General features: G+C 48.1%; 2 protein-coding genes and 1 long non-coding RNA gene across 6 annotated transcripts in view; 1 reads left to right on the forward strand and 2 right to left on the reverse strand.

Annotated features, from left to right (window-relative positions):
- Positions 1-2,777, reverse strand: part of USP32 (ubiquitin specific peptidase 32) — a 59,455-nt gene extending 56,678 nt beyond the window's left edge. For 2 of the 3 annotated variants that reach the window (XM_015880897.3, XM_085521661.1), the window contains exon 1: positions 2,552-2,777. In XM_015880897.3, coding sequence (XP_015736383.1) covers positions 2,552-2,609 — 58 coding nt within the window. In that variant the 5' untranslated portion in view covers positions 2,610-2,777. The remainder of the gene's footprint in view (positions 1-2,551) is intronic. The other variant, XM_085521662.1, reaches the window with a different exon arrangement.
- Positions 2,778-7,248: 4,471 nt separating this feature from the next.
- Positions 7,249-13,070, reverse strand: LOC146757379 (uncharacterized). The gene is made up of 2 exons (XR_014936380.1): positions 9,740-13,070; positions 7,249-9,153 (listed from the first exon to the last, which is right to left on the reverse strand). It is a non-coding gene; the product is annotated as an uncharacterized LOC146757379 (long non-coding RNA).
- Positions 13,071-15,278: 2,208 nt separating this feature from the next.
- Positions 15,279-20,673, forward strand: CHCT1 (CHD1 helical C-terminal domain containing 1). Of its 2 annotated transcripts, none has more exons than XM_085521674.1 (6): positions 15,279-15,867; positions 16,283-16,408; positions 17,290-17,405; positions 17,556-17,655; positions 19,427-19,592; positions 20,474-20,673. In XM_085521674.1, exons 1-5 carry the CDS (start codon positions 15,637-15,639, stop codon positions 19,586-19,588), a joined length of 735 nt encoding a protein of 244 aa, XP_085377800.1. In that variant the 5' UTR covers positions 15,279-15,636; the 3' UTR covers positions 19,589-19,592; positions 20,474-20,673. The 2 variants fall into 2 exon arrangements, with proteins under 2 accessions (XP_085377800.1, XP_015736259.3); XM_015880773.3 differs by having other exon boundaries at positions 15,294-15,867; positions 17,230-17,405; positions 20,474-20,672.
- Positions 20,674-20,709: the final 36 nt, after the last annotated feature.

Below are 20,709 nucleotides of genomic sequence, written 5' to 3' on the forward strand. Positions count from 1 at the left end.
GATCCTCGTTGAAGTGTTCTAAACAGAACACAGCTCACAGCAGCCCCCAGCAAAGCAGGATCCAAGGCTGCCAGTAGAAGGGGGAGGAGGAGAAGGCAGACTTCAGAGCAACACCTCTCAGCATAAGACAAGGCCTCACACTGGGCAATCTCAGGCACGTGCTGCAGAAGGCACCAAACCCAGGTGGGGTACAGACTGAGCCAGGGAAGCCTTCCCTAAGGCAAACAAAAAGCCACCACCACCAAACTGTCACATCTCTTGGGGTAAGAAAAAGCAACAAACCCAAGAACCACGTTTGTGTCGCTACTCATTACAAACTTCGTTCGATGAGAAAACCTATTTCATTATGCATAGTTTTGCAACAACGTACATACTTCATTTCACCTATGATGACTTGTCCGAGAATTTAATTTCCTTACAAAGATGTCAACTTCAAAGTTTACAGGGTCAGGAAGAGCCTCGCTCAAAGATAAGTACAAGTTCCAAACCTTTAACATTCCCACAGCAACGGGTAAAGTTGTGCCTCTGGCTACGATGAGCATAGCTCAGCAATATTCCTAACAAGAAAAGAGCTGTCTAAAATAGAAGCCCTTACCTTCCACTCCCAAGCTACACAACCAAAGATTTTAAAGGGCAGAAGAGAGAAAGGAGACTGTAACACAGTGTGAGCTGTGCTGGGGGCCATGAGGCAGCTCCACCAGGGCCACCCGCCAGCCCCATCACCCGCAGGGCACTCAGCTGCCCGCACCCACCAGCAAGATATAAACAAAGTAGGAACCACAGCGCTATCTCATGTTCCAGAGCCAACAGGGCCATTAACACTGCCCTCCCATTTTCATCTCTTTGAACAGAAGTTACATTTTAGCTACTGTTATTTATATTGTGAGCATTTAACCGCAGGAACGCTCCTCACCTTCACTCCTTTGGGTTCTTCTCCAAGAGAAATTATGATACATAAAATATAAATAGAATATAAACATTTCCCAACAGTTAATAACCTACAGACAACATTAGATAAGGTACAGAAACTGAGCATGGAAGGACATGGCTTTTATTTCCTTATGAACAGTGTCTTGATACTTGGCCTGTTTTATGCACAGAGATTCACTGGTGAAGCAACACAACCATTGAACAAAACATTGAGCCTGAAACAACTTCTGCTTTCCTACAGAAATACAGAATTCAAAGATTTAAGTAGAAAGAATAGCACTAAAAATTACATTCACTATGCAAGAAGTAATTTAGAATAACTTCAGAATTCATCTTACTTTCGTGTTAAGTAACTTTTCCCTACAAAGCTTCCAGATCGGCCTCCACATTCTGAAGCAATATACAAGTTTAAATCTAACTTCACAATTTCAAACAGCTTCCCTAATTTATGAGCTTTCAGCCTTGACCAAATGAACATTCTCCTCCACTGAGTTTATTCCAAACGTTTCCTGCTATATTCAATGTCACACCTCTACCCAACTACATTTATGACTCCAGTGCCTCTAAAAATATATACAATATACAGAGCTATATATACAGAGACGCTTTACAGGAGCTTCAGATACTTTCACTGCAACTGAAATTCAAGACCGTTCTGTCTGAAATCTGTAATGAAAAGGAGTTCGAATCACACATTCGTTTCCTCTGCTTGACAGTATTTACAACGTGCTGCTCCACTTCCTACTTGACATGGCATCCCTCATCTCCACCATTAAAAAAGAGGGATATCTAATGAACATCTAATACATGTTCCATTTGGCGTTACTTTGCTCCCCCTTCAATTAACGCTCGCTGCCAGCTCTCCCTATCAGTCATGTGCTCCTCAGGTGTGAGCAGACACAAACAGGGCAGCCACGCACCGCTCCGAGCCGACGGAATTTATCAGCGCCGCAAACATCAAACAGGTGACCTGCCACACTCACGGCATCACGCGCACACACAGCCCGACCATCCCAAGAAATCCTCCATACAAACCACCTCCTGGACAAAACCCCCGTCCCTCTTTGTCCTCGGACAGCGCAGCAGAGCGGGGCTGCTGTCAGGGTGAGCAGCTCGTGTCCATGTTTACGCGTCGTTTCCCCTCCGGGATCGCGGGAGCCCGGCACGGCAACACGCGGAGCGGAGCCGCCACGGCCCCGCGGGGCGCAGTGCGCGCTGCCGCCGGTCAACGCTCGGGGCGGGCGCCGGCTGCTGTCAGCGAACCTCGCCCGGTGCCACCCTCGGGGGCGGCCGCCAAACGACGAGGCCCGACCGGTGCCGGCGGAGCCTGGGTGTGGGCAGCGCCGCCAGGGCGGAGGGCGCGGGGACGGGCGCTGCTCAGGGCCCGGTGCTAAAGAGCGTGTGGGGGGAGCAATGAACACAGGGGGGGAGCAATGATCACAGGGGGGGAGCAATGGATCCAGGGGGGGAGCAATGGATACGGGCGGGGTAGCGCACCCGAGGCGCACAACGGCGCACCCCCCCCGCTCCGCTCCGGTACAGCGGCAGCCCCCCGGGCGCTGACAGAACCGGGCCCCCCGCCGCCGCCGCGCCCCCTGCCCGCCTTCCCCCCGGCCCTCACCCCTTCGCAAGGCCTCGTCGTAGCTGAGGAAGCCGATGCGGGACTCCTTGGCTCCCATGGTGCCCCTCAGTCCATGGCCCGGCCGGCGGGGCGCCGCGGAGCCCGGGCTGCGCCGCTCAGCGCCTCCGGAGCGCAGGGCGGGGGGGGGCGGGGCGGGACGCGGCTGCCGGGGGGAGGAGGAGGAGGAGGAGTAGGCCGCGCGCCCTCCCAGCCGCCTCCTCCATGGCGGGTCACGTGATGCGGCCGCCCGCCCCGGAGCGTCACGTGACGCAGGCGGGCCGTTGCGCTGCCCTCCCTCAGCGCCTCCTAACGGACGGCGCGAGACGGAGCTGAGGAGAGGCCACGTGACACGGCGCTTCCCGCCTCACGCTCGCCGCGCTCCAATGGCCGCCGCCTCCTCACGGCGGTTGTTGTTGTTGTGGGGGCTGAGCTGCGCCCGGCAGCACCGCTCAGGAACCTGCCCTGCGCTTTGCATTCAGCGCCCAGCACAACGCTGGGTCCCGTTGGTTTTCCAGCTGGTTCTGTTACAACATTAAGCCTGGTATCACAGAATCACGGAATGACACAGGTTGGAAGGGACCTCAAGGATCATGTAGTTCCAACCCCCTGCCTGGCAGGGCCACCAAACATACACCTTTACTAGATCAGGTTGCCCATGGCCCCGTCCAACCTGGCCTTGAACACCTCCAAGTTCGGGGCATCCACAACCTCCCTGGGCAGCCTGTTCCAGGGCCTAACCACTCTCCTAGTGAAGAACTTCCCCCTGACATCCAACCTAAATCTTCCCTCCTTCAACTTAAAACCATTTCCCCGTGTCCTGCTATTGTCAGCCCTTTCCAAGAGTTCACAGCCCTCCTGGGAGTAAGTTCCCTTCAGGTATTGAAAGGCTGCAATGAGGTCACCCCGCAACCTTCTCTTCTCCAGGCTGAACAAACCCAACTCCCTCAGCCTGTCCTCATAGGGGAGGTGCTCCAGCCCCCTGATCATCTTCCTGTCCCTCCTCTGGACCCTTTCCAAAATCTCCATGTCTTTCTTGTACTGAGGGCTCCACACCTGGACACGGTACAACAGATGGGGCCTCACAAGAGCCGAGTAGAGAGGGACAATCACCTCCCTATCCCTGCTGACCACCCCTCTCCTGATGGAGCCCAGGATCCCATTTGCTTTTCGGGCTGCCAGAGCACACTGCTGGCTCATGTTGAGTTTTTCATCCATCAGGACCCCCAGGTCTTTCTCTGCCGAGCATACCCTGCTCCGTCCCAAACAGAACTTTCAGAGTTAGAAGGAGAACGTGGGGTTGTAGATAGGGCTGTTCCTGCACAGAAGCAAAGCTCCCCCCAACACATGGATCGCTCTCTGAGGATCTCACCCCATCGCAGCCAACCAAAGGTCGCCCCAAAGTCATTTCCTCAGCCCACGTGTAGGTATTTTTACAGAAACATTCCACACAGATGCCATACCTGGTAGGAAAAGCCAGCAATGAGGCTCACAGACCAGAGAAGGCCAAATTTACACTCCTAAAGTGCAAAGTCACTGCGCATGGATTCAACTTGGGAAACCCTCTTTATGGTGTTGGGTTGTTTGTGGTTTCTTTTCCTCTGTCATCATTTGAATTACGTATCTTGGAGCTGTGACAGAGAATAGAATTACTGCACTGTGCCCCCAATGGACCTTGTGCTTCCCTGGAGCACAGAATATGGAGGAGAGAAAAAGGAGGAAACTCGAGTGTTTTCATAAAGCATCAGAGAAACTGCAGGGATGTACTTCACACATCAGCCCATCGTTACATACCCTACCCCTTAAACCTGGGTCTTCAGCACCTTTAAGTCTTACCTATCTCTTAATGCACCACGCCGTTCCTCATCCAAAGTGACCTTGATTGAGGTGCAATATAAACTCTGTAAAATATTCTGGAGGATGAATACAACAATCGTGGCAACATGGCAACCGAAAGCAAAGCTGGCAATGCTAGAAACAGCTGGTGGAGTGTCGGCTTTATCTTGTGATTAAAGGAAGAATTCCAGCTCGTGGCATTCACTCTGCTATGCTCCATTTGTGACGGATCGCTTTTCTGAAGTATTAACTCATAGCTGGGGAGACATGGTTTAATTCCTGACTTTGCAATGTGACCCTGTGTGGTCTTATGCCTAGCCATCATCTCTTTGTATTTTGGTTGTTCCTATGTATTTCAGAGATAATGATACAGTGAGAGTCTCCATTTTGCTTGGAGCAAAAAGCTGCACTGGGATGCAGCCAGACCTGAACTGGCAGAGCAATGAGAGCAGGAAGCAGCTACTGGTGCCTCAAGACAGCTGTCTATAGGCTTCACACCAATTTCCTCCAATTTTCACACAGATTTCTCCATGACTGACCTTGCCTAACCTCCTTTAATCTGTTTCTTTCAGTAAGTTATACTATTAAACAGCAGCAGAGTTACAAGGTTACTCGGTATTTATCCACCACACTTTGAAGGAACATCTGCTTGTAGCAAGCACAAACCCTGCTAGCAAACAGCAGAGATTATCAGGCAGCACGGGGTACAACTGGTTTACTTGATATAGCACAAAAAGATGACCATCTAAAAAGATAATTGCAAATCTGACCCTGCCACCGTCCTCGTTTGAGGTACAGAATAAAACAGCTGACAGTATTTGGTGCAAATGAAGCAGCAGAAACACCCACCGGGGAGGTCCTTCCTCTAAAGGAACTTGGATAGGTTGAAAAGATCATTGATGATGGCAAACAAACAATGTTTTGAAAAGTTATCTCCCAAATGGTTAAAATAAAATGCATATTATGATCAAACTTGCTGCTTTTCACTGCTGAGTTGTTTAGACTACATTTCTAGATGGTATTTAAGAAAAATCTGAAGTGACGTCTCACATCCCACAGATATTAAAGGATGTCTAACAAGCAGTAGAATTTTTCTTGAAGAGTGCTTTAAAATAATTTGCTGTATCCATTTTATGCACCGTGGCTTGCACCAAATTTAATAACAAAGATATTCTAGATTGGAAAATCAGACTGGAGGCTTATGATGGCAGTGTCTTTGTTCAGATTAAATTAAGCATGTTCTCAAAGGCACTGAAGCAGGAACCCAGAGATAAGACTTTGTATGCTAACTGTGGATTAGATCTGGTGGTAAGTTTTTAATGAATCTTATTGGGGAGCACAAGGTTACAGATATTGCTACTATTTAAATGTTATGCCAAAGGTAAATCAAATTAAGATATAGTGAATGTAAACTCCTATTAGATGAACTGACCTCCTCTCTTCTGTTTGAAGAGTGCTGTATAAGTAAAGCTAACTGCGACTGCTCATCTGTCAATTGATTGCTATGATTTATTCAACCACTCACGAATCACAGATTCAGATGCAACTAGCAAACATCTTTAAGCATCTTTGCATCCCTGACAGCTGTCTGTGGTATAGCAGATATCTATTCCTGTGCAGGGGCTGCAGGAGCTGCATGGCAACATGGTATTAATGGCAGGGCAGCTGTCAGTGCCCAGGAAGGTGCCAGGCAGTCTCCAGGCTGCCAGAAAGAAATGAAGAGTCACGGAGTTGAGCTGCAAGCTAAGGCTGAAGTGGACATCTGCATTCAAATGGCATTGATAAGATCTGAACTCAGAAGAGATGAACCCAATATAATTGTGGAAGTGCTGCGGTGAATGAAAACAATTCTGAGAACAACAGTGGTGTAGTCCATAGGATTTCCTGATTCAAGCTTCACTTAAAATAAAAGGGGAACTGAAAACATAAGTTTGATCCCTGCTCTATTATTTGCCTCTACATCTCTGCCTCTTTCCCCACTATCTGTCTCCCTCCGTGGACATCTGACATTTAAGGACTGGTCAATTTTTGTAAACTACTTCAAAATAAATGCATTATAGTGTTCTGTGTAAATGCTGCACTCCGTTCTCCAGGCTAACTGCAATCTTTAAGTTGAAAATGCTTCAAATAAATAAACAGGTCAAATACTTTAGACTATTCTTTAGTATTTGTGCTTAATACCAGCTAGATGGAAGCAGAGTTTTTCAGCACAGAGATGGAAAAGAACAAGAAGACAGTGCAAATCATCAGTGAAGGTTGGAGACACACTGCAGCAGGCACTGTGCAGACGTGAGACAGCTTTGATCCCTTGTGCTTCACACAGCCCTGAGTGCAGCGCAGCAGAGCACAGCTCAAGTATTTGGAAAGAGCAGGAGATGGGAGACACATCATGGTACAATGAGAATCTTCATTTACCTGAGAGCGGAATGGTTTTGTATCTTTTTAGTTATAATTAAGTGATGAGTGAGAGAAATTTCTCAAATCATTTTCTGCCAATCTAATTGTGGTGTTATCAGTGGGAAATATGAGAGACTTCCTTAAAGAACAACCCAGCTACACATGCAAAACACAGCTTCTGTCCCATGTTGCAGGAGACAAGTGGTTTGAGATAGTATTCAGAGGGTGACATTCATGACAGGTTTGTATGAACTAGGATCAGAAACAAAGGGACAAACTCTTACCAGGGCCCTCCTGTCTCACACTTACAATCCAGGCAGGTCTGAAGCACTATTGCCAACATGAACTATGAGCAGAACATTGCTGGGAAAAAGACTGTGGCTTTTATGGTCAAAACTGAATAATAATAGTTAAAAAAAACCAGACAAATAAACAAACCCACCACCACACACACGAGAAAATTGATGTAGTATTTACAGAATTCTGTTTTAATAACCTCACTGCAGCAACAGCAAAGAAAATGAGGTCTTTAATATTTTCTATCTCCAGAAGCACCATTGTGTTTTTAGTAAGTTTTGCATATACATATAATTTTTTTAACTGCAAATACTCAGATGGGGTTTCTGCAAACCCCATAACCCTCCAGTTTGCTTCCACTGTGTTAATGAACACAGTGCTTCCAGCAGCAGCAGCAGACACCCTGTGCTTTCTTTCCCACTGAGACAGTGCCACCCAAACCGTACGTATTACCATACAAACATGGTGGGGAAGCAGGAGGAGCAACGTGGGCTGCAGTTCCCCTCCCTCTCCAGGAACAGAGGAGCGAGGCAGGAGCCCTGTTTGTGTTGCATATGGCCTCTGCTTGGTTTTGCCACCTCTTAAGAAGGAGGAGGAAGGTGAGTTATTAGTTTTGCTGCTTCCCCCCTGATGCTTTTGCTCAGAGAGATCACGACAGGTTTGAAGTGACTCAAATTGCTGTCCATATCAATAGTGCTACATAATTTCAGCTCATGCTACAACAGCATTATCTGCATAACCAAAGAAATTGAGGCACATGTGTACAGAAGAAAACACCATAAGGTGCATTGCACTCAAAGCTCACATGCATGTGGGGTGACACCACTGCACTTGAGACCCACAGAGAACAGGAGAACTCCTCCTTTTACCTGGCAGACATTGCTGACATCCCCTCAACCCAGAGGACACAAGGTGCCACAACTAAGCAGAGCAAGAAGAAAATCATGATGCATTGGGAGCATTTGTAAACATCACATCCTTCCTGATTTTCTATCAACCTGTTTGAGTATGCTGGTAGTGGGAGAAGAGTGATAGAATTAATCAGCTTGCTGGGCTGAGCACTAAGGGAACAGATGAGCTTTGGCAAGGCTGTTGCTAGCACTAAGGAAAACTGACAAAGGAAGAAGAGCAGACCTAAATCCAGAAACACATCATTCAGAAAGTGAGATATGTTGTGATTTATCAGCACAGCAAAAATTGATGGGAACACAGATCTCCTGTCTCAAAGTGTTGTCGTTGTGTAGATTAGGAGTAGTATCTGTCATCAAGAAACAACCAGAAAAAACATGTGGTTGAGTAAATAGTTCTGTACTCTCTTGTAGGCAGATAACCCACGTGCTGCTGGAAATGGAAGTGAAGGATTTCTCTGCAGCTCCATCTTCAGCAGCAAAGAAAAAGAACAAGAAAGCAGTGTGACGAGAGGAAGTGCAAGTAATTAATAACAGAAAAGCAAATCAAAGGAATGGCTTTGCAAGAAGTGACTAATGTTTATCCAAATTACACTGAGTTATGTTGTAGGAAGAGGATGTTCTCATTGCCCCCAGAGTGCGACAGCAAAGGAGCACAGCAGGCAGCGGCTCACCACCGTGGCACAATGGGGCAGCTTTCCTTTCAAAGGGAGAGCTGCTTTCTTCTCATCCCAACAGCTGCTGCACACAGGATCTCCAACAAACGTCATCTTAGCAGTTCGACTGTTGTATACAGAAAAAGCAGTATCAAAACATAACTCCTGTAACAACTTCATGAACATTTTGCCAATAGCTGACACAATGGAAAACATCCCAGAACAACAGGACAGCAGCGTAAAGCAAAAACCACAGAGCCAGGACCAGCACATCATCTGGTGCACCCTTGTACTTCCCTTGATTCCATTTCAGGTTTTGGGAGGCAGAGCCAAAGTATCCTATTTGCTTATTAAAGTTTTACATAATTCAGGCACTAAACAAGAGGAAATCCCAAACAGATAAACCTGTCAACCTTCAGCACCATGCCAGGCAGTAGAGCTCAGGACGTGTTAAGGTTGGTGTGCCCACTGCCACTGTCAGTGATCCAAAAGTGACACCACCCCAGGGACACTAAGAGAGAGAAAAAAAGACATCAAAATAAGAGACCTGTATTTTATGGTGTCAAACAGCTAATGATAGTAATTAAGTTTATTTACAAAGTGGCATTATCTGAGCTAATATCATGCTTGTAATCTGCTCAGAGTCGATGAAGAGCTGCTGGTCGAGCCAACAATGCACCAAAAAAGGTCCAAGGGCTGCCATCTGCTCAGACCTCGTCACTCCTCATCCCCCCAATATGCAGCAGCAAACAGGGTGGAGATGGTCAGAGTGCTTAGCTGCCACCTCAGCTGAGCACCCAGTGGCTGTTGATGTGCTACAGTGGCTCAAAAACGTGTGGTAAATCGCTGCTGGACAGAGCTCCTTCAGTGTCACACTCTGCCACCTCTGTGGGCAGTTGTACCCACAAAGCGAGGTAAAGCACTGGGGATTAATCAGATATTTTGCCTACCGAGTTTGCATTTGCATGTGTTTTTGTTATATAAAACTCAGCATCAAAAAAGATCCATAAAAGCTTTTGGCACTCCCTCTCCCTTTGGTTAGAAGCCCAGCTGCTCATGTAAGAGCTTCTGGCCCAGCAGCTCTTCAGTGACCGTACCTAAATTCAGCCTGGAGTATTGTGCAGATTCTTGAGCAGATCTCAGCAGTCGATGGCCAGTTCAGAGGAGTTGGAGGAGCCAAATCGTTGCAGCTCAAAAAAGAAAATTGGTGCATTCAAGGAAGAGAGCAATTTGAAGTTGCTACAGAGTGCTTGGACACCACGACAATGGGCAAGAACTTCTCCTCTCGTTTCTCTTATCACTTCCCAGCTCTTTCTTCCTCTTTCATTTTGCCCTTCCATTTTTACCCACACAGCCAACTAACATCCTTCTGGTTGGTTCTGCCAGTTTCAGTGCTGAGGTACCAGCTGTGCATCCCTGCAAGATGCCTTGTCTATGACCTTGGATTTTTCCATGTGGCCAATCAGAAAAAAACACTTTTGCACAGTGTTTCCTATCTCCCAGAGAGCATCTCTCAATTTTTAGCATTAGATATCTATCATTTTATAGCATCCGAAGCGTGGAGAGAACATTATCCTGCCAGCATCGGCAACAATCATTCCTCTGCCAGCATCGGCAACAATCATTCCTCTGCCAGCCTCTACCCCATTATTGTCTATCAGTTCTTCCATTTCACTGAAGCCAGCCTAGGGAGTTCTTTTTGTTTGCTTCTCAGCCAGAATATTAAAACAGAATCAGAATAAATGTAGCTGTTAATTCTGTGTCACAGCCAGGAAACTGAAGGTCTTCAGATCATACTTTCTCCACAGCCTTTTAAGAACCAAATTTTTCTTGAAGATTCGACACAAGCCTTTCACCTCCCTGTTTTCAAGCTAAAATCAAGCAAAAACAGACAAAAAGCGACATAATTTTCTTTAATCTGCAAAGCCTGCACAGTGCTTTAGTTTCAAGTAGGTAAAACACAGCTAATTACTGCACATTCCAACAGTCCCTGTCATTTTACAGGGACTAAACCAAATTACAGGTCAGAACATGCAGGCCTTTTTATCACTATCACTATTTCCCTTTGTGGTTTATAACATCCTGAAGTGTCAGTCATTGTCATCCCTACCACTCCCAAAACAACAGGAAAAATGAAGATGAACCACGTGTCTTACAAGATCCTTCACCTCAGATGAGCTGTGCTCAGCTGCTCCAGAGCTATTCATCACTCCGAGTCCAGCAGCAGCACACTCATGGCATGCCCTTCTCACATTCTGTTCATACAGATGATAGAAATTACAGATTTGGAAGGAAGAGACAGCAGAATTTGGGCGTAAACTGATGACTATCAGAATTGTTACTTCCCTGGATAAAGGGTGGAGGTAAAATAAGAATTCTTCAGTAGCTTATAGCATCTTCCTCCTTTCTCTGGATCAGCCTTTCTAGGCACCTGCCTGGAACCAGCCTTAATGTTCCCTGTGGTCACTCAGTGCCCCCTGCCCTGCAGACTCAAGCCCCACAGACAGAGGTTTGTGCCCTGTGCTGCACAGCATCTACCTGCACAGCCCAGAGCCCTGACTGCAATTTATACCAGTAATACGTCATCCAAACCCAGTTCATCTGCAAATTAATGCTATATCTTATGCCTGCTGTAATGTGTCAACAGCATTAAATGCTCCTCTTTGCATTCCAGCATGTTGTGGAAGATAGTAAAAGCACTTAATATATTATTTAAGCTGGTTAAGCTAGATCACACAACTGCAGTAATTAGCAACAATTCTCCAAATCCCCATATGCCAGACAAAGAATCACATTTAGTATTTTGGGGCTGGTAGGAGGGAATCAGAGCACTGCAGACATTGGCACACACTGTTTTTTCTCCTCTGCACATCCCAGCAGGGCCTGCATTTCACTGCAGCTGCCCCACTGCAATAAGGACGGAGTCTGAAATCCATCAGACAAACACCTTCATTTTTGTTAATTAAATGTGGTTTAATGTTTAAAGATAGAAAAATTAACTGCTTCTCTTGATAGCTGCGTTCTGTAGACTGGAGGGGAAATTCCTTTCTTTTCAAAGTAAAACCAAACATAAAAAATAAGAAAATGCCCCCAAACCCAAACCTGACTTCCTCTGAAAAATCCACCATCTGAAGTAAGTGCTAAGCAGAATAGTACAAACAGCCCCAGCTTTGTGCAGTACAGCACAGGGCTGTGCTAGGCAAAGGGCATGGGTCAGAGCAGGGACAGCATGAGGGCACTGCCAGCAGCCTGAGCCCTGCCAGCCCAGCTCCCATCACTGCCCAGAGCATCGTCACGCTGTGCCTGCAGGCTGGCAGCCCGCTGGCACTGACTGTGCTGGAAACTTGCCCAGCGCAGCTCCTGTGTTAGCAGAGAGACCATGGGAGGTGGGTAGCAGAGCTTCTGAGGGAGAAAGGAGGAGGAGAAAAGGTGATACAGATTTAGGAGCCTGTGCCATAAATAGGGGCACTGAAACTGAGTGCACCAGTTGCTCTGGCTGGGTGGTATTTTCCATCCTCTCTGTACAGAGAGATACAAAACACGTTTTCCCCTGCTGGTTCATTCAGAGAAAAGCCACAAGACTGAAAACTGACACAGGACAGGAGAACCCCTTTGGGAAGCTTTACTTCTCTATTGCAAAGAGAGGAAAAGCCCTTTTCACTCCTTTATGTTTATTATTTTTTCTGCTAACTTGCTACAGTAGTGGGTAAATTGGTGGGGAGGGGAAGATGAATGAAGCAGGTAGCACCTCGGGCAGCTCCTATTGCATCATCCAAAGGGTTAGCAAGAGAAATTGGATTGCTCTCAATGTTTAGATACCCACCTTGTTAAGCTGAAGCAAAGGGAAGGGTTTATTAACATGTCATTAGCAAGACTTGTTTCCATTTGCATAAGAAACTCTGAAAACTTTTGACACACAGTAAGAAGGAAGGCCTGAAACTGTCCTGTTTCTCACAAAACATGGAGGAAGTTGATAATGCTCTTTCATTTCCTGAAGACTTCAAAAGGCTTCAGAAAGCAGCTATATGACATCAGCAAACACCAAAAAAAACTCATTACCGTCTGACTGGAAACGCAAAGGGAGAAACTCACCTGCAAAACAGCTGAAACATGAGCTAACTTACATACACACCAAGATGCATTTATTGACAGGGAAGAATTGGTCACCAGCAGCTTTGGGCCACCCAGGGTGGGAACACTAGGAGCACATCTGATCCGATTTCATGAGGGACAGAGGATGAAAGGGTTGCAGATGTGGTTTCAGCTTCATATTCCACCTCGACGTACCACTGGTCACAAAGCACATTTGGGGTTTTCACCACATTTTCTCAGCCAAATAATTAAATGAAAAACTTTCAACCTCAACAAAAAAGAATTCCTCTAGTAACATCACATACAAACAGCAATGAGGCCCAAATCCTCTTTTTGGTCTCTCCCGCTGACACGAGGGCTACGAGCTGCACTGATGGGAGCCCAGCTGCAGGAGGACAGGTCACTGGTTGGCTGTGAAAGTTTGCATCATCCTTAAGCACGAGGAAAGGAATTTCCAGGACAATTAGCAAAGCCTCCACCCTGCAGGCTGGGCATCCGTGCTGAGCATCATTAATCACTGTATCAAATGAGGCGTTCACCCTCCACATCGTACGAACAGGTTACTAAGAAACATTCCTCTTGACGATTCCTTTTTAATATCGCATTGCAATGCATCTGGCAATGTTGTCTGGTTTTTAGGTTTAACTACATCACCCTGTACACACATTTTACATTACACTTAAACCAACTACCTGTACATTTATCTGCATTTATCAGCTCTCCTTCCCTGTGACCTACTGCTAAATCAATATTGCATCAGATACCTGCCTGCATTGTTTTCACCCTGACTCATCAAATCACCTGAGGTTTTCATGCTAAATCTGCACAAACCAACAAGCAGCAGCCATGCAAAGGATGTCTTCACAAGTGCTTCCTTTTGGTTACGTGCCCAGCCTTGCACTGGAAGAGCTGCTGTGCCAGCAAAGCTTTGCTGTTTGCACTTGCACAGCTCCTGGAAAGCGCTTGCTAAGGTGCAGAAATCACTGTTTGCAGGAGAGCTGTCAGAGAACTGGAAGCGCTCCTGGGCTGCGCTGTCACAGCAGCGTCTGAGCAGCACTTGAGCCCCTTTCCTTTCACTAGGAGAAATATGAGACGTGTAATCTATTTGTACACCTGACTTTTCCCCACCCGATTAGAACATTGTTTGGAAGGACTCCTGACCTCAAGTAAGCGATATAACCCGATAGATTTACAGAGATGTGGTCTGGGTTGTGCCATCTTCAGTGCACCTTCTGCCATGTCCAAAACGACCTGCAGTTTTGCTCAGTGCAATCATAGAAATTCAAGGGCAGGGAAGGGTTATGGCTTCTGCGGTCAGAGTACAGCTTGGAGCACTATCAGACAGCTCAACAGTGGGAAAAGGCATTTTGCAGCCTCAGCTTTTTAGTACAGTAGCAGAGCTGGAGAATAAGCAGTGCCAGAGAAGGCTGGAAGGTCACTGCTTCACCCTGACCCTGGCTGACAGCTCCCAAACACAGTGAGGTTCTCAGATAGAGGCTGCCCAGGGAGGTCTGTCCGAAGCTGCTGTTTGTGCCCCTCCACTTTGGCTGTGCTTCAGATGCAGCACGCTCCCAGAAGCAGAACGTATGCTGCCATGTCCAAGGGGACCTCCCGGCCTGCAAGGTGCAGCGTATGCAGGAGAAAGCAGGAGAGCCTTTCCATGCGGCTGTCATGTGCTTGTAGAGGCTGTAGTCTCACAGGTACACAGATACAGCCAAGCAAATATGGGTTATGCCTGTGATAACAACCAGTGTGTGTCCCGGAGTACCTGCACAGCCTTTAATCTAGCTGCTACCACATGTGAGAGCCTGTGCTGAAGCAGCTTTATTGCTCTCAGTGCTCCTGTTTGCCGGGAACACACCGCCCTTCAATGCCCTGAGGTGAGAGCTGAGGACATGAGCTGCCAACTTCTTGGCTTGAGCCTCTGGAGGTGGCCACACCAGGATGGGTGTCACAGCTGCAGGCAGAGGGCAAGGAAGAGGGTGTGCAGCAGGCAGCAGGCATTGAGAAACTGAGCGCGCTTTCAACACAGCCTTCAACTTTTCAACATCCCCTTCTACTAAGCCACCTCCACCTCTGGCCCTGCCAAACCCAGGCTGAAGCTAGAACAGCTTCACTTACCCTCTCTGTCATGAATCCTCTGCTCTGCAGTGACCTTGCTTCACGTTAACTAATGCATAACATACCTTGAAATCTCAGCACAGACTAAACAAATAGCAGCAGACCTCAGAGAGTCAAAGCAAAGCCAACTGCAAAGCATTTGGAGATAACTGTCCCCGTGTCTGCTCCCACGTCAGGGACTGAAAGCAAAACTTCAGGCACTGGGGGGGCACAGAGATGCTACACCAGCCATGTGTGCTCTGATGGGAGCAGAGCTGTCCCCTCCATGAGGCCATGGAACCTCAGAGAGGGCCTTTGTGCAGCCCAGCGCTGACTCCCGGTGCCAGAAGCGACCTGGCACAGGAGCACAGCTGAATCACAGCTGCAGCAATTACACTAATTGTCTGAGGGACGAAACAATTGCACTTGTCTGACTGGTCAGTGCATGACCAACACAGTTTTCTTTGTTAAAGCATTTGGCCTGGAAGGAAATCTCCAAAAAATAATCCCTTAAACTACGAGCCTTTCTTCCTCCTGGCAAGAGCAATTTATTCTTTACTAGAACTAAGAGCTTTAAAAGAGAGCTACACCTCACTGTGGGTGGCACCTGCAAAGGAGATACCTCCAGATTTCCATTACACCACAATGGGAACTGAGAACACAGCTCCAACAAGCTCCTTTAACAACACCTTGTGTTGCACCCTGTGCCTGCTCCACACCCAGCAGGGCCACCTCAACAGCAGCTCAGACCAGTGGCTGCAATGTGAGAGGAGGAACAAGGCCCATTCTGACCACACTATGGATGGATGACGATCACAACCACCAGTTCCATTCCCCATCAGCATATCCCAGCCATCCCCATGGCTGGTGGAACTCGGAGCCCGTATCCAGGCACCCTGGTGACCCACAAACATTCTTTGTGTGGTTACTTCCCTTCCTCACCTGGTGTGGAGGTGGCAGCACAAGGGCTCTGTGTGCCATGGAGCAGGTGGGCACAGAGGAGCAGGCAGTCAGCAGCAGCGTAGCTGGGAAGGTGAGCATGAGCAGGAAGGGACACACAGCCAGAGCGGGGCTCGGCCTTGGTGACACTTCCAAAACTCAGTTTGGGATCAAGTTTGCAAAGAGATCTTCCTACAGGGCAGAGAACATTAGAGAGGGAGGGATTTCTCTCATTACATACCACAGGGTGTTGTAAAATACGCCATTACCTTGGGTTTAGGTTGGTCACGCATCCAAAAAAAAAATGAGGTGACCAATTCTTACAGATTTTAATTGCAATTAAACACTTGCCTTCATTAAGCACCTCTGAAAACCCAATCTGAAATGCTTTTGGCAGGAAGAGCAACACTTCTAAGCCTGAAGGTGGGGTTTGTCCTCAGCTATGCCTTTAGGAAGGGGCACAGAACTGGCACCAGTGGGTAACTGACCTCTGCCTCTGGCACCCACAGGACCTGAGGAATGATGTGGCCAACGCGGAGGCAGCAGTCCCTGCACTGGGCAGTACGGGTCGTGCACTGCATTGGGCCCCACTCATCTGCTCCACGGTCGGCCTCAACCAGGATATCTTCAAAATTGTGAGACACTGGATGGGATTTGGCAGTGGGGGAAAAGGCATCTCGAGAATGAGAGAAAAAAATAACACCCAGGGGGGTCTGACAGAGGAAGCAGACAGCAGGACAGCACACTAAACCTTCGTGCATGGAGGAAAGCCGCAGTGGTTAACCTCACTGCTGTGTTCCCAGCATCACACTTCAGTTCAGCAAACAACGGACCATCCCCACCGAAAATCACACCACTCAGTCTTTAGGAACGTGTATTGCTACTTCAGCATTTCATATGGAGCTTCGATGGCGTGGTGTCACCCACCCTGCAGCCCTAAAGCTGCATCCCACACTGCTGCCCATGCATGGACAAGCCACCCTTAGCCACACACTCCCAACACAGCCCCATGTGCGTAACATGCTAAAAGCCACACGGAGGGGAGGGTATAGACACAGCACTTACTCTTGCATCACCAGCTGAGGTTTGCACCATCCCAGGCATGGCCACAGGAAGCAGCAGTGTGTGAAAAGCAGCTCCCTTTTCCCATCTGTGCAGAACAACAGCTGTTTAATAGTCTGAAGTTAATACGTTTCACCCTATGATGTCAAAAGGGAAGTCCCAGTTGTGAAAATCCCTCAGTCCCCTTCTGTATTACCCCAACATACTTTGTCTGTGGCAACATGAAGCTCACAAGGTGCTGGATGGGCTCCTTCATGGTGATGGCAGGGACCCACTTCAGCCCCCATCCCCACATGCAATGCACTCACCCAGAAACACTCCTCTGGTGCTTTTCCAGACAACTATTTAAGTGGCTTACTAACAGAGAACAGCTATTCCAACACTTCCTTTGCAGTGTAAGGAGTACTTGAGGCCCTTCAAGAGGTCACTCAGGAAGCTGCACTTGCCCCAGCAGCTCTCCAGGAAGAAGAAATTGAAGTACATGAAGGAAAGCGTGACCATAATTGGGGACCGCATCAACTTGTTCCTCCAGCAGCACTGCAGAGCCTCAGAGGTCCGGCACTGGAAGAAGTAAGTAAGGCTTTGATTATAAGCTTCAGGGAAAAGGACAAAAGTACCATACAAAGGATTCACCAGTGGCCCCCTGCATAAGCCAGAGCCAGCAGGAGGAAGAGGATGCAATCTGTGCTCACATATGCAGCCCATGTATCTTCTCCCTAGGATGATGTGGAGGTTCGCCTCCCTCTTCTCAGACAAGGATGAAAAGCAGCTGCAGAAGCTGTATAAATACATCCAGAGAAACAAGATGCAAAAGTTCCAGGTAAGCAAACAGGACAGCAGCCTTCCTCACCCAGAGGCAGGAAGCTGAGCTGCTCTCCCCAACATCATGAGTTGCAGTTTCGGGAGCAGTTCACCAATGCCACATTCCCAGCCATGCTTTGCAGACCAAACTCTGATCCTTAGTTATATCTGGTAAAGCTGAGCTCTGGAAGAATCAACTCATTCAGGTAAAGCAAGAGGTTGTCAATGCTGCTTCTGTGCCCGAGCATCACCAGGAATAGAGCTGTAATGAGTGGGTTCCTGAGAGCCCCACCCCAAAGGGTTAAGCCGTGCAAAGTAGACTCACAGCCACCCACAAACACAGCTCCAGAGCAAAGGCTGAGTGCACCAGGAAGCTCAAAGGTCCTTAAGAAACACTTGGAGAAGTTTATTCAAAAATATTAAAAACTAACCCAATATTTAAAAAAAGGGAAAAAAACCCCAGCAATACTGGAGGCATCTGGGAAAATGTTCTGAGCAATTTAGGAAACTGCAGTAGGTGTGATCCTGTGCTTCACCTTAAAGAGCTGTGGCCATCTGAGTGCTGGCAGCAAAGCAGCTGTTGGTGAGTGGGAGCTCTGGCTGTTAGTGCAGAGGGAAATCAGGGTGTTGGCTCCTTTAGAGGGCTCTAGAACAGCCCAACAACAAGGAGATGGAAAGGAAAAGAAAAGCAGGAGTGTCGAGCAGCAAACGCCCCCAAACTGTTGTATCCTATTGCTCTACCTGAATCAAAAATCAAAACACAGGATTGCACAGCTTCAGCTTGGGGAGGATAAAAGTGGGAAAGCGAAGGGTAGGTGCAGCCTGTGCCATGGGAAGGAGGTGGGAGAACCAGGGAGCAGCTGTCCCCCATTGGAGCACAGCAGCAGTGCTGGGGCAGACATAGATTGGTTGGGAACACGTTGTTTAAATGAGAGAGCGTAACAGCTTAATGAATATGTAATTAGGTAAGCTATCCTTAAAGGAGAGTAAGGTCCTCTGTCAGCCTTACTAGCTTACAACCAGAGCTCTGCCTTCCCCTTTCCTCACTGCAGGTTTCAGGCCTTTAAAAGCCACACTTCAGCTTGCACACCAATCCCAATTCCATTTTCAGTCTTACTGAATGCACCTGAGCAGCCCTGCATCCCCACTCAGTCTGCTGCCTCTCCTACACCACCAGCAGCTCATTAGCAGAGAAATTAGCCCCCCGCTCCTTTCTTGTTTCCTTACTCTCTCAGGCCACCTGAAGCCCCCGAAGTTTGCTTGTTATAAGCAAAAGTCAATCAATCAACATGGCAGGCAATGCAAAACCTCTCTTTCTCCTCTGGGATAGCCCAGAGCAATGGAGATGCTGCTGCTGAGCGCTGCACCCACTGCTACTCACTGCCATCCCTGTGCCCGAGGCACCACGAGGCGACAGTGACATCCAGTGGCACACACACATCCCCAGCACTGCCTGCAGAAGGGGCACAGCACAGCACAGCACCCCTTGCTACAAAACCCGGCTGCCCAGCAGCACCAACTGCTGTCATGCATCACCCAAGGAGGCTGAAAAAGGTCAGTCCTGGAGCTGCTGTGCTGAGGGATTCCCGCTGGAGACCACAGACATCGGGTGCCCACCCTCAAGTGAAGCCGGGTTACCTGAGCACAAGGATCAGTGCAGGGTTTGGGGGTGGCACACTCACTGCTCCCCCTACATCCACTCTATGTGCCCACAGTGCTGGATTGCTCAGTGTGCAGCGCACAGTCAGATCAATATCCTGAAGCACTTGTTTGTTTGTTTGTTTTTAAAGCTGTTATGCTGCCCTTTAGAAAGTGAAGATCCAGATCCTGGAAGAAAGCTGAACGAAATCACAGGGAACAATTGGGCAGCAGCTGGGGATGCAGTGGAGGCAGCAGCCACACCAACATCCCTCCCCTGCCGCTGCCCAGCAGTGAGTCCAGCTGCCACATAGTCAGGTAAAGATGTGATCAGCAGTGGAGGAAGAATGGGGCAGGTCAAACTGTTGCCTTAGAAGTCACAGGAAATAGAACAGCGTGCAGCAGTAGCAGGGAAGCAGGAGGCATCCCTTGTGCAGCCCATGTCAGCTGCAGCTCGTTAGTGTGTTTTTACACAGCAGTGCTGGTGCTCACAGCACAGCTGTGGCTTTGCCTTTGGGCACAGCCTGGCAAAGCAATGCACACTCATATATGGAACAAAAATGCTGGCCAACCTGTTGCAGGTATGTTGGCCAATCAGAACTCCCAGCAGTCCAGTTCCTCCAGCCCAAAGCCTGACATCCACAAACCCCAAAGGGAGAAGGAAGAAGGAGCAATTACTGGCAAACCCTGCGCTGGGCAGGTGCCACAGACCCATGTGCACCTATTTTCAAGCTCCCACGTGTCTCGTGGGTGTTCGCATGCACTCAGGAACCATCTTGCATTTCATCTTCTCTCTCCCAAACCGCTTTGTTTACTTCTAAAGGAGTTCAATCTGTTGTCAGATTGCTGTATACCATTGCTTGTTCATATGTAACAGCTACATTTTACCAGCTTGAAATTCAAATGGGTTAAAATGAAAGTCAAAAAACAAGAATGAACCAGACAGCAAGAGCCAGGAGGTGGGAAGGATTCCCACACCAACCTGGTCAGGCAGCCTTCCACGTGTCTGCTGTGCTGCAGGAATGGAGAAAACAGCACCTGGCTGCTTGTGTAGGGACACAAAGCATGTGCCATACGGGGAGCCGCTCTCATTGAGATACATGGAGGTTTTGGGGCTGCTGGTGGCTTGAGGTCCTGGGTCAGCTCCCCTCTTCCACTGCTGAGTCAGCAGGAACTGAGGCGTGTTCTTCATTTTTAAGGTTCTCAGAGAGCTTCAGACACCAACAGAAAGAGAAATTAACACTGGATTTTCGTGCAGCACGTAGGGCAGAAAGCACGGACTGGAGCCTGCCTTCGTGGTTTCCTGAAGCTGCAGGATGCTGCAATACTTGCAGCGCCATAGCAACAAGCTTTCACTCAAGCAAAATGAAATTGCTCTTTAAAACCACGTGATGTTGTTTGCTATTATGCTGGATTTTCCTAACAGCTGTGCACC

The sequence above is a fragment of the Coturnix japonica genome, chromosome 22, assembly GCF_054131305.1.
Source record: "Coturnix japonica strain WE chromosome 22, WE-NBRP24, whole genome shotgun sequence".
Lineage (NCBI taxonomy): Eukaryota > Metazoa > Chordata > Aves > Galliformes > Phasianidae > Coturnix > Coturnix japonica.

Bases quoted from the DNA above. Each gene is read 5' to 3' on its own strand.
- CHCT1 (XM_015880773.3), top strand. From the start codon at position 15,637: ATGGATGACGATCACAACCACCAGTTCCATTCCCCATCAGCATATCCC. The intron at 16,409-17,229 runs GTGAGACACTGG...CTTCCTTTGCAG, and splicing joins ACCAGGATATCTTCAAAATT to TGTAAGGAGTACTTGAGGCC. The intron at 17,406-17,555 runs GTAAGTAAGGCT...TCTTCTCCCTAG, and splicing joins GAGGTCCGGCACTGGAAGAA to GATGATGTGGAGGTTCGCCT.